Source organism: Myotis myotis, unplaced genomic scaffold (assembly GCF_014108235.1).
Source record: "Myotis myotis isolate mMyoMyo1 unplaced genomic scaffold, mMyoMyo1.p scaffold_m19_p_10, whole genome shotgun sequence".
Lineage (NCBI taxonomy): Eukaryota > Metazoa > Chordata > Mammalia > Chiroptera > Vespertilionidae > Myotis > Myotis myotis.
The window spans coordinates 78,963,760-78,977,298 of NW_023416314.1; the positions used below are offsets into that span (position 1 = coordinate 78,963,760).

The window sequence follows — 13,539 nt, forward strand, 5'->3', positions numbered from 1 at the left end:
AAAGAAACATCGATGATGAGAGAGAATCATTGATCAGCTGCCTCCTTCATGCTCCGCACTGGGGATCGAGCCCACAACTCAGGAATGTGCCCCGACCGGGAATCGAACTGTGACCTCCTGGTTCATAGGTCACGCTCAACCTCCGAGCCACACCAGCCCGGCTGGCTACTGTTTTTTGCTAAGACCAAGAGTAGTCAAGGCTCCGTGGTTTTACCCCAGGGACTGTGACTTGTAACCTCAAGATTACTTATGCTTGTTGTAGGAAACTTCACTGTCAGAATGTTTGTTATAGAAAATCAGGTTTGTTCACGTAAAGGTATGTGTTCTCTTTGTCCTAGGATTTCATGGTATTGTTTTAATTAACTCTATCCACTGGACTAAGTTGTGTTAATTCTTTTACTGGCTAGGAAAACTATTTCTAGAGAGTGGTTCTCAAACCCAACTAAAGACATCAGAATTCTCTGGAGTGGGCACTGGCACTGATATTTTTTTAAAGCTCACAGCCGATTCCAGGATTGAGAATCACTATTTAAATTTTCTTCAAAAAAGAAAATGGTAAAAAAAAGAAAAGAAAAAAAAGAAAATGGTGTTTATAATAGATTTGTTTTTATTTTATTTATATATTTTTAAACAAACTGAGGACACTTGAAAAAGTGCCCTTTTATTTTTAATTTTTATTTATGTGTTTATTTTTATTAATTTCAGAGAGAAAGGGAGAGGGAGAAAGAGAGAAACATCAATGGTGAGAGAGAGTCATTGATCAACTGCCCCCTGCATGCCCTCTACTAGGGATTGAGCCCACAACCCAGGCAATGTGCCCTGACCGGGAATCAAACCGTGACCTCCTGGTTCATAGGTCGACGCTCAACCACTGAGTCATGCCGGCCGGGCACAGATTGGTTTTTAAAATACATACAAAATCTTGCTATTCTACCTGGATTTTCCATTTAGTTTTTCTACCTCCTCCTCAGCGTTCAGCAGTGACAGATCACTTTTGTTTTTAGTGTCCTATTTCATTCACCCCAATAATGTGAACTGAGCACTTACTATGTGCAGGCCACAGAACCAGGCCAAGATGGCCTAACTCTGCCTTCAGGGAGCCACCGGGTGAGACCAGCATGTAAATGGATCCATTACAACACAGTAGGGAGGATATATAAGGAGCATGACTGGAGCCTAGAGGTAGGCAAGGGGTTGTCAGGGAGTGCTTCCTGGAAGAGGTGACTCCCAAAGTGAATCTTAAAGTATGACCAGGCACAGCAGCCCTCCGCCTTTCAAATTTACTGATCTGCTGAGGGCTGTGAGTTGAGAACAATTCAGGCAGGAAAGCTCATGTATCGGGTTGTTGAAAGAGAGGTTACTTCTAAGGGAGGGCCTGGGGGATTGGTGCATGAAGGCCAGGGCCTTGGGACAGTGTCCGGCGGAGTTTCACTCCAGCTCTGCTCCAAGGGCGAGGCTGCTGAAAGACTGACCTTGGCGAAATGTCAGGTTGCGGTGTTTTTTGCCCAAACTATGATATTCCTACTTCTTCCCTAGATTGTGCTTTTCCTCGGACTGTAGGGGACTGTTTATCTTGTTTGATTCCCTGGAAACTCTAGGAGGAAGGGGTTAGACAAGGAAACTTGCCCAAGGCTACCCAATGGGCCAAGATTTGAATCCCTTATGAATCTAATCTGAATTCTGGTGAAGGTCAGGGTCAGGAATGCAGGTACACATCGAACATCTGGGCTGGAAATGATCTGAGGTCAGAGGGGAGCTATGCTATGCCAGGGATTCACCCTCTGTATGTCTTCTGCAAAGTGATATCGCTAGAATGCAACCATGGGTAGAGGTCTCTCCATCGCCCGGGACTGGCTTCATCGTTTATTCATCAACTATTTATTGAGCGGGTACCATCTGCGAGGCCCACTGCGAGGGGCAAGCAGGCTCTGGCATGGGGACATGTGCCCTCGAGGAGGTAAGCCACACACACAGGGGAGAGAGCTTTAATCCTCAAGGCAGCAGAGAGTAATGTGTCAGGAATGGAGCACAGTGAGTTTTCAAGGACAAGTGGGCGGGGCCGTTTCAGGGACACCCAGGGGCCAAAATGTCACCCTAACCCTGCAAGGACCCAGCGCTTTCAGGTGGAACAAGAATGAAAAGAGAGGTTTTCAGGGGCCGAGTTGGAGGTGGGAAGGAAAACGGCCCCTCCTTCGGCCTCTGGGCATGGCTTCTCCTCAATTTCTATCCATTTGTGATGCCAGTGGCTGCTGGTCTGGTTTCTGCCGGCAGCCCCAGCACTGGCTTTGGGTGGCTCTTTGACATGGGCTGATGGAGCCACCATGGTCCTTGGCCAAGCTCGACCCCGGTCAGCGCCAGGAAGCCGGACACCGGCTGAGGTACGACCAGCGTGTGCCGGGCCCTGGGCACCTTAGATGGTTTCTAGGAGGGGAGAAGCTCCCAGCTGCTGAAGGGAAATGTCTTCGCTCCTCCCCTCCGCATCCTTCCTGGAGAGGCCCTTGGCTCTGTGGAATGAGAAGGCAAATGGAACACTGACGCGGAAAGAAAGTGGAAGGGAGGTGGTGAGGGGCAGGGCATGTGTGCGTGATGATCGAGGGTGTTTGTGTCACGCACGAGACGTGTCTCCACTGTCCCTTCTGCCCCGTCCTGGCTCCACTATGAGGTCTCACGGTGGCAGAGGCTCGCCTGGTTAGTAAGAGCCAGACTTGGAAAAGCTGCTGGTCAAAGAGTTTTCCAAAGAGGACCCAACACCAGACAGTCAACCAAGGCCACCCCGCTGGGCCGGACTCAGCGTGGACAGGGCACAGCAGAGACCTGGGCACTGGGCATGCCAGGCCCTTCCTACGTTGCCCCAGGTGGAGAGGCAACCAGCCCAGACATATTTCTTTTTTCTTTATAGATTTAGGGAGAGGAAGGGAGTAGGGTAGAGATAGAAACATCGATGACAGAGAAACATCAATCGCTGCCTCCTGCACGCCCCCTACTGGGGATCAAGCCTGCAACCTGGGCTTGTGCCCTGACTGGGAATTGAACCTGTGACCTCTTGGTTCATAGGTTGACGCTCAACCACTGAGCCACACGGGCCGGGCTACAGCGGATTCTTCTTTCTATTGCACCATTCGCCGTTGGGTCTGTTCTTGTGAAAGCTAAGCCTCCACCGATGGAGGAGCTGGGCATGGGGACACCCAGCTCTCGCTCAGCGGTGACGTTTTAGCAGCAGCCACAGGACACTCTGCCCTCAGTTGTTTTGGGGACCACAGCCTGTTTGTTCGCCCCCACCCCGCTGTGCCCAGAGGCCTCTCACCTCCTCTCCATCACCTCAATGGTCTCCACCAGGGGTGTGTTGCGGGTCTCAGCCAGGAAGCAGACGGTCAGCCCGGCCAGGATCGAGGTGGCCCCGAAGGCCACAGGTGGCAGGATGGCACTGAACTCCCCGATCGTGGTGACCAGGGGCGCAGCCAGCCCCCCGAGACGGGCGTTGACCGAGACGAAGCCCATCCCCATCTGCCTGTGCGAGGAATGTGGACAGGTCCGTGGCCGTGGCCTAGACCCCCAGAGGGCGGGGGTGCTGGGGGACGGAGCAGGAAGGAGGGGGGACCTGCCTTGGCAAGCCCAGCAGGTGTCAGCCAGGAGCACCAGGGGCTCCCAGTTTGGGGCAGGTGCTCTCCGCCTCCCCCTACAGACCCACCTGATCTCCGTGGGGTACAGCTCTCCCGTGAATAAGTACACGCAGATGAAGGAGCTGGCCAGGCAGCCTTTGCCCAGCGCTGCCTGGGCTGTGCGCAGGGTCTGCATATCTGCAGGGCGGACAGGCTGTGGGAGGGGTGGCTCAGAGCCCAAGAGGGAGCAGGGAGGCAGAGGAGGTGGGGGTTGGGGTTAGGGTGGGGGTGGGGGTGAGGGCCATGGGATGGGGTGCTGTGGGGGAGGAGACAGGAAAGCATAGGGCGTGGGGTGGGCACAGCCGGGGCGGGCAGGGCACCCAGAACCTGGAGGGGGTGAATCAGGGTTTCCACCACCTCACGTCCCCACCTGGGACCCAGAGTCCCCACACGGCCCCTCTCTGACTTCTGCCTCCTTCCCCCCTTCTCTCCACCAGTCACCAGGTCCTGCTGGGGAGCCGGGACAAGCTTTGGAGTTGGGCTCAGGTTCAAATCCCGGCTCTGACCCAGATGGGTGACCCTGGTCACTGTCAGGCAACCTCTCTGAGCCTGCCCGTCCTCTGAAGATGAGGAAAACGCAGCGCCTGCTTCGCGGGCTTGTCCTGAGGTTGACAGGACGCCATGAGCGCAGGTGCTAGCGCCCATCACATGCTTGCTGTTACCGTTATCACACGCTCACCATGCTGCTGCTCACAAAAGCTCAGCCCCAGTGCCCATGCCCAGCACGGGCAGTGGGCAGGGAAATGGTGGCACATCCTTTGTGGCCACTCCGGCTGCACACTGCAAGTGGAGGGGATAGTTTATCAAACGCCCACACCTGGGTCCCGCCCGTCTCTGTGTTTGCAAAGCCTCTTGGGGCTGGGCTCAAGTTGGTAATTTTTTTAAAGGTCCCCAGGAGAGTCTGATGGGCAGCCAAGGTTGAAAATCACCCGTCTAGATGGGATATTACACAGCAATATAAAATTAGGGCCATGAAGCATTTGTCCTAACATGGAAAAGTGTTTATGTTGCAGCATAACATGGGAAAGCACGTTTCTAGACAACATACAATGTGAAAAGGGATACATTCTATATAATATATACACACATATACACACACACATAATCCTTTTTACATATGTATATAATAGTATCTTGATTATATCAAATACAAAATCAACAAATAGGAAAAAAGATTGGAAGAAATTTGTCCAAATGCCAATAGTAATAATCGATCCATTTTGTAAGGAGGAACTGAAGCACAGAGAAGTCAGACAGCCTGCCACGGTTGTCACAGCGAGCCCTCGGCTCAGCACACGCTCTCGGACTGGGATACCCAACCCTGGCTTCTCGCTGGAATCACTGGACAGCCTTCTGAATCCTAAGGGTTGGGGTCCCCCTCCTGAGGCTAACTGCACTGGCCTGGGGCCCCTGGGCACTGGGAGTTTTCAAAGGTCTCCAGGCCGGTTTGCAGACCACTGTTCCAGGGCCAGCGGCTGAGGGTCACACTTGAACTTCTCAGCCCTGGAAATGCTGTCTGGCCAGGCTCCAGGTGGACACACACCAGCCAGCCCTTTGGTTGGTTTGATGCATCTGTCTAACATCCCCGACAAGATGGGAAATGCCCTGAGGGCATTTACAACCAGGAGCTGACCTTAGGCACCAAGTGCTCACTGAAACCCCTGCTGATGGACAGTCACTTTCTTCCCAGATCTCTCTCTTCCTTGTTCCCTTGTTGTACCTGTTGCCCACCAGACCCCAGACCCCGGAGGCTCCCAGGCGGTAATGGCAGAAGTCCGCGGCTCACCTTCTGGCACAAACATGTTGGCGATCACCATGAGCCCAGCCAGGATGAGGAAGGAGGCCACTGTGGCTCGGCGGCCCACGTAAATCATGGTGGTGGTGGCCACCAGCATGGCCGGGATGTCTATGACCCCGAACAGGACCTGAACCAGGTAGACGCTGAGCCCAAACTTCTGCAGGTCCATGGCCAGGCCGTAGTAAGCCATGGAGTTGGAGAACCTGGGAGAGGCAGCAGAGCAGGCTGCTGGGGAAGGTCCCAGCACAGGGGGCGCCTACGAGAACAGACTCTCCCCCTGAACGTCTCCCGGGCCAAGGTGGGTTCACAGGTCAACTCTCCGTCCTCACGAGGACCTCAGGGGCAGGGGCACAAGGGGGAAACTGAGGCACAGGAGGCCGGTCGGCCTGAGCCCAGCTGGCGACCTTACCGACAGTGCCTGGTCTGCTCCAGAGCTCAGGCAGTGCATGGCCTGCAGCCCACGCTTCCTCAATATCAACCCCTATTATCTTTATGTCCAGGACACCCAGTCAGGCAAATTTTATTTTATTTGTTTTAAATCAGCCCCTTCCCTCGGCATTTGCTAGCTTCCAGTCTGTGCTAACAGGTAGGGGTTGCCTTCGTATTTTTATCCATTGCACATCTTTATGCCTATCTACGTATCTGTCAGGAGGTTCTTCCTGCTCACCTGGCGAACTCTTAACTGTCTTTGATTCTATTTATTTATTTATATAATCCTCACTCGAGGATATTTTTTCATTGATTTTTAGAGAGAGTGGAAGACAGAGAGAAATATTGATGTGAGAGAAACACAGGGATTGGTTGCCTCCTGCACGTGCCCTGACCACGGCCCCGGCTGGGGAGGAGCCTGCAACCGAGGTACATGCCCTTGACCAGAATCGAACAAGCGGACATTATCCACTGAGCCAAACCGGCTATTAACTGTCTTTGCAAACCCACCTAAATGCCATCCCCTGTGTGAAGCCCTCGGCAGCCCCAAGTAAGGGAACCGTTATTGGGACACTTGTCATACCTCACGGAAATTACTGTTTTCCTGTCTGTCCCCTTCTGGACCCACAAGTGGTTTTCCAAAGTGGTTCCGTCCCAAGACCCCCTGGAGAGCCCGAGGGCAGAGCAGAATGAGACATGGTGCCCAGATGCCTCCAATAGGTGTCCACCCAGGTGAGACGCGCTGCCCAGATGTGGGGCCCCAGGGTCAGCATGGCTGTCTCCTCCATGGCCACATCGCAGCACCGGCGGAGGCCAAAGGGCCCGGAGGAAGGGTGTGGAGCAGGATCGGATTCACAAGGCTCACCTGCTCGTTGCATTAAGCATATTTAAGAGTTAGTCAGTGGCCCGGCTGGCGTGGCTCAGTGGTTGAGTGTCAACCTCTAAACCAGGAAGTCATGGTTCGTTTCCCGGTCAGAGCACATGCCCACGTTGCAGGCTCGATCCCCGTATCATGCAGGAGGAAGCTGATCAATAATTCTCTCTCATCATTAATGTTTCTCTCTCTCTCTCTCTCTTTTCCTTTCTCTCTGAAATCAATAAAAAAATATTTTTAAAAAATAGTCAGTGGGGACAAAAGTTATGTCTCTAACTTGGGTCAAAGTCTTGGGCATGAGCCCGTCACCTACCAGACCACCATGAGACAGCACGTGACCTTGCGGATGGCCGGGGTTCGGAAGAGGTCCAGGACGGAGGTGGAAGTGCGGACGCTCATGAACTCACTCTGGATGTAGGAGCTCACCACCTGGGCCAGGAAAGCGCGATCAGGGGGCTGGAGGGACCTGAGAACATGTTTCTCTGCTGGGTATCCCTTCACCCACGGGGAGGAGGGCCAAGGCCAAAGGCCCTGGCAGGGTGGCTGGTCCTACGCTCTCTCTGTCTTGGGGCTGCTGGCCCTCCGCTGGCTGTTTCCGGGGATTTGGGAGGAAGCCGAGGCTCCCACGAGTCCCACGGCTCCTGCGCTGCCTGCTGCTTAGGCTGAAGCGGCCACCTGTGTTCCAGCGGGGCCCCCACGCCCCGTCCTCGGTGGAGACTCTGAGACAGGCGTGGCCAATGCTGAAGAGCAGGGGTTCTGAGTGGTTCTGCCCCTTTCCATGGTGTGTTCTTAGGCAAATTACCTGACCCACCCAAACTCCATTTTCCTCTTCAGCAAAAGTGAGACATTAAATGAGGTCACGTAGCCTGGCCAGCGTGGCTCAGTGGTTAAGCGTTGACCTATGAACCAGGAGGTCACGGTTCGATTCCCGGTCAGGGCACATGCCTGGGGTTTCGGGCTCGATCCCTAGTGTGGGGTGTGCAGGAGGCAGCCGATCAATGATTCTCTCTCATCATTGATGTTTCTATCTCTCTCTCCTTCTCCCTTCCTCTCTGAAATCAATAAAAATATATTTAAAAGATAAAAAAAAATGAGGTCATGTATGTAAAAAGGCCTTAGCATACATAGTGCCTAGCATAGGGCTCGATACATGGTACTTATTTATAATAAATGGTACTTTTATGATCAATTCTTCAATAATTTTACTTCATGATCGCTATTTTAATTTTTTCATTTTGTCATTTTGTTGACATTTTGGCTGGGTGTCAGTGTGAATGGCAATCTCCCCATTATACAGTCGGGTAGTCGGACGGACAAAGCGGCTGACATTTTTATCCCAGACCGCACCGCCATTCAATGGTCAGCACCTTTGCTGCACAGCCTCTTGCCGCTCTGTTTACTCCCAGCCTCTTCACCTGGAGGGTGGGTCAGTCCCGGGGAGCTACTGCGTAAATCCTGGCACATCAGGAGGCCACCAGCGACCGCAAACCGTTCCTGCCCTTCCTCCCGCCCACCCGCCTACCTCCTGGGTCAGCCTCTCCCCTTCCTCCTTCCTCCCGTTCATGGCGGCCACCTTCCGCAGGTTCTGCACAGCTCGCTGGGACTTGCCGTGGAGGAGGAGCCATCGGGACGACTCTGGCAGCCACCTGAGGCCAGGAGGAGGATGGAGAGTGACCAGGGCTGAGTGGGACTCGCTCTTCCCCAAACGCAAACACGGCTTCATTCACCTTCTTTCAGGCCTTAAGGTGAAATGCCCTGCCGGCCGCAGAGCCAGGACTTCACAACACACCACACAGGGGCGCACTGAGGACACTGAGCCTGCTGGGGGCTGGGGACCGGGACAGGTCGGTTTTGAATCTGGGTCTGACCCCAGTGTCTGGCCTTGGACCCCCCTTGGCGGTGCCTCAGGTCCCCTCCTACAAAATGCCGGGAGGTGGTTATGAGACACAAAGGAGTTGAAAAGGCAAAAGCACTCAGATTGTTCTGGAACCCAGGCCAAGGTCGGGGATTTTTCCGGAGCTTCCCCATAGCCATGCACATACTCGGGAGACCGAGGTCCCACGGCCCCGCCTTTCTTCGCATCGCCCACCACCACACCCAGCAGGTCCCAGTCACTGCACACCCCAGGCCGCCAGAGGGACAGGTCGGCCACACAGGGGCACCCTCCCCCACCCCCCACCCCACCCACTCTGCTCAAGACGTACCAGGAATAGAGGGAAAAGATGAGGAAAGGAACAGAGACGGCAAACTGCAGCCAGCGCCAGGGCCGGACCAGGTACGCCACTCCGGCCAGGATGAGCTGCCCCAGGGTGAAGGAGAAGCCCAGCAGGACGCCCGCCACGGTCCGGCCCCGGGTGGGCATCCACTCCACAACTGCGGAGAGAACACGCAGGCTCAGCCACGCTCACCCGGAGGCTGCTTAGTTCACCCGCCCCCGCTGTGGTCGTCGAGAGGAACTCAGAGGCCCGCTGAGACAGGCCAAGGCACCCCTCCTCACTCCGTGCACTCGGCGGAATTCCAGGTGGACCTAAGCCCCAAATTAAACAGCAAAACCTCAAACATAGTAGAAGAAATCATGATAGGTTGTTTTTTCAATCTTAGAGTCAGGAAAGGCTTTTCTAAGAATATCACAAAACCCAGAAGCAATAAAAGGAAAGATCAGTAAACTCAACTTCATAAAAATTGATAGATCCTCCCTTCCCCCAACTGGTGGGTGGAGTATGACGTAACCTGCAGCCCGGAAATACCTAAGTGACTAACCATGCACCTTATATGGACTATACATTGGACCACCAATCCACACCTGCCAAATCCCCTAAGCCCTTGTCCTATATGGACAATGCAGTAAGCCGCCAATCAGTGTGCGCCGAGTACACTAAGCCCCCACCCCTTCCCATTCCGCCCCTCAAAAGGCGTGCCCACCCCTGCACGTGCTGCTGTCCTCCCCTGCGAGACAGCCCGGGAGGTCCTTCTCCTCTAATAAAGCCTGTAGTCCTGGTTTTAGGCCTCCGTCTGATCTTTCAAAAATAAGAAGTGTCTGCATTAAAAAGACAAACAGCCCTAGCGGGTTTGGCTCAGTGGATAGAGCATTGGCCTGCGAACTGAAAGGTCACAGGTTCGATTCAGATCAAGGGCACATGCCCAGGTTGTGGGCTCGATCCCCAGGAGCGGGCTTGCAAGAGGCAGCCAGTCAATGATTCTCTCTCATCATTGATGTTTCTATCTTCTCTCCTTCTCCCTTCCTCTCTGAAATAAATAAAAATATATTTAAAAAAATAAATAAAAAGATAAACAACAGCAAAACCCACCATACGCAAAGTCATAACACCAGCAAAAAAAAAAATGACAAAGGAAAAAATTGCAACTCAACAGATAAAGGGTAAATTTCCCTAAAATTGGAAAAATTCTCACAAATCAGTAGAAAAACAACCAAAACAAACAGAAAAACAGGCAAAGGACATGAACAGTTGAAAGAAAAGGAAATACAATGATTCTTATTTTCATGATTCTTTTTGTAAATAGTAAAATGTGCAAACAGCCTACATTTTACCAGCACATCCCAGGGGGCTGGTAAAGAAATCATGGCGCCACCATCAATGATGAGTCAGCACCTTTGCAGCCTAGGTGAACCCCAGCCTTTTTGGATCCACATAATCTCCGCGCTGCCTGCAGCCCTAGGACCATGGTCTCGCCTCACCTCTGCACCCCCACACTGAGAGCCTGGCACACAGTAGGTGTTTAGTAAGTGGTTATTGTTGACTAATTCACACGGGAAATAAACCCAACTCTCTCAGCTCACTCACTGACGGCCAATCACAACCCAGGCCCATGGTCAAGGCCGGCGGGGCTGCTGCTGGGACCCCAGCCGTCTCAGGGCCCTGCTGGGCGGCTCTGAGTGGAGGTCACTGGGTGAGAATCCCACACAAGGACACAGGTAAGATGTCTGACGATGGGGCTGCCGTGCCGCCTTCCACGAGCCCCCTCCCGGCCCCTCCCCGGCTGGACTCACCCAGAGAGAGGGAGTTGAGGATGATGCCAGAGAAGGTCATGCCCATCAGGAACCGGAAGACGCAGTAGGCGCTGAAGGAGCTGAAGTACGCCGTGGCGGCCCCCGACACTGCCAGCTGCAGGTACGACCAGACCAGGGGGCCCTTGCGGCCCAGCCTGAGCCGGGCCATGGCACGGCGTTAGGGTTCCCCGCAGAGACTGTTGGAGGAGGGTGAACGAAGCTCTCCCGCCCCCTGCCACCCAAAGCTGCCCCTCCAGACCAGAACCCTCGTCCTGGGGCCCTGGCACTGGTGGTGGAGGCTGGCCCGGGAGGGAGCAGCACAGGGGGTTGAAAACTGACAATGAAGAATGTGCTCCCTCCTTCATTCCTTCACTTGAGGAGTATTTCTGGCCCCACTACCAAGCCAGCTCATGCCAGGGCTGGGGATTCTGCAAAGGCCCAGAGGCAGGAGCAGTGGGTGGCGGTGAGCTCTTGGTGGGGCCTGGCAGGGGGAGCGGGGCCCCAGGGTCAAGTCTTCATTTAAACTAATCACACTGGGGAGGCCATGCTGGGGGGGCTTGTCACACCACAGAGGGGTCCAAGGCCAGGGGAGCAGGGTTATCGCACCCCCATTTGTGAGGGTCCAGGAGGGCAGCAGACCAAGCAGGGGCGGCTGCATATTCCTCTCCACACACACACCCCATGACAGACTCGCTCACTCATTCATTGTGTTGCAAAAAAGTTCATCCCCCACCTCTAAGTGACAGGCCCAGCTGGGGCTGGTGACAGATAAGACACTATGGATAAGATACTCGAACTCATATCCAGAAAGACCAGGCTGTGTGGTGTCACAGTGCCAGAGCTCCCACCGCGGGCCTGGGGCCTGCAGCGCCCTCCGGAGGGTGGGGTCTGGAGTCCAGGAGGCCCCCCAGAACCTGAACTGGCAACAGTGAGGGGCAGCGGGGAGGAGAGGAGAGGAAAGGGGGAGGCAGAGGGGAGGAAGAGACAGGAAGGAAGGAGAAAGGGGCCCAGAGAAGGAGGCGGGAGCTGACTGGCAGGGCCCCGCATCGGGTTGCGTTTCCTGCTGTCTCCCTGGAGGGGCCACAGTGGACAGTTGGGGCCGCACAGTCAGTTCTGCCTCCTCCCCGAGTGGGCCGCACGCGGGCAGAGGGAGGAGGGGAAGCACTTTCTGAAGGAACATGCAGGGGCCTTGCGGGGAGGAAAAGGCCGCGCCCCCATCGGTGCAGGAAGGGGGACAAGCACAGGCAGCCCCAGAAGGTGCTGGAGGTGGGGTGGCTGTGGGCGAGGGCCGCTTCCCTACACACTCCCTCGTGCCTTCTGGAATGGGGAGGAATGTGGATGCGTCACAGGTATGATCAATCTACACACACACACACACACACACACGCACGCACGCACGCACGCACACACACACACGCACGCACGCACACGAATGAACATTCATAAGGAAAATGAGCCAGGAGGCGAGGGGGAGGGTCCGGCCTGTGCTGGGTGGCCGGGGCCCTGGTCCCCGAAGCCTCACCTGTCCGCGAGGCTGCCGAACACGGCGGCGCCCACCAGCACCCCGGCCATGTAGACGGACTGAGCCAGGTCGCGGAGGGCGCGGGCCTCACACACCAGGTCCCACTGTGGGGGACAGGGGACGCCTCAGCCGGGGCCTGGCAGCAGCTCCCCACGCCGCCCGCCCGCCCGGCGCCCGCGCACCTCCGTCACGATGGTGGCGGGGAAGACGCTGCGGTCATAGACCCAGCCGTCCCGGCAGCTCTCGGTGGCGGCCCCGGGGGCTGAGGCGTTGGGGCTCAGGAGGGCCCACTGGGGCTCCGTGAAGCGGCGGCAGGGCTCGGGCGCCCCAAGCCGGTCCCGGGGGACGGTGGCCCGCAGCCAGGCCTCCGAGCTGTTGGCGGGGCCGCGGCAGTGGTGGCGGGGCACGGCGGCCGTGAAGTTCTGCAGGAAGTTGTGGCAGGCGAGCAGGCTGCAGGGCAGCAGCAGCAGGCCCGTGTAGATGAGCTGGAAGCGGCCCACGCCGCCCAGGGCGTCCAGCAGGTCGGTGAAGGCCATGCCTCAGGCCTGACCGAGCCCGGCCGGCAGGGCCTTATGTACAGGGGCTGGGACGCGCCCTGGGAGGTGGAAGAACAGGCCCGGGGTCAGGACCACAGATGCCCTGTGCCCACAGCTCAGAGGGTCCGGTTACACCTCCCAGGCAGCCTCAGGTGTCCCCATGTCTGCAGGGCTGCCCCCTCCAGACCCTTCCTCCCGGATTCTTCAATCTCTCACCCCTCACCCCTAGAATAGTGAGCGTCCCCGAGGGCTGGCTCACAACCATCGCCCAGCTCTGCGGGCCCAGCCGCCCTGCCCGCTGCCCTCGCCGGAGGACCCCAGCGGTAAATGCTCCTTCCTCTTCCCTTTGAATGGGGTTTTGCGAGGGGCTCGGCCCCCAGATCCTCCAGCCCCATGGTGTTTCATCAAGCAAAACCCAATACAGAGAACTCGGAGCGCCTGCCCCCACTCCCCACCTGGCTCACAACCAGCCAGGCTCCCAGGAAGCGATGGGCCAAGCCCTCCTGCTGAGGACACCCAGGCCCCGAGGGCCTGGCCCAGGGACCACAAGGACCAGCGGGCCCGGGATGGCCCACTCCCGGCCCTGTGCCAGCCCATGGCGGGCCGTCTGCCATTCGGGGTTCCACCTGGGACTCCCAGCAGCTGAGGGCAGCCCCCACCCCTGGGCTCCGTCAGCCTTTGCCCGCACACACTGTCCTGGTTTGTGGCTCCC

The 13,539-nt window shown here is 56.1% G+C and overlaps 1 protein-coding gene across 1 annotated transcript; it reads right to left on the minus strand.

Annotated features, from left to right (window-relative positions):
• Positions 1-830: 830 nt before the first annotated feature.
• On the minus strand, positions 831-13,472 carry LOC118665321 (solute carrier family 22 member 20). The gene is made up of 10 exons (XM_036326696.1): positions 12,474-13,472; positions 12,292-12,395; positions 10,770-10,924; positions 8,965-9,133; positions 8,283-8,406; positions 7,074-7,189; positions 5,446-5,660; positions 3,689-3,797; positions 3,305-3,508; positions 831-2,504 (listed from the first exon to the last, which is right to left on the minus strand). Exons 1-10 carry the CDS (start codon positions 12,825-12,827, stop codon positions 2,411-2,413), a joined length of 1,644 nt encoding a protein of 547 aa, XP_036182589.1. The 5' UTR covers positions 12,828-13,472; the 3' UTR covers positions 831-2,410.
• Between the last annotated feature and the right edge of the window lie 67 nt (positions 13,473-13,539).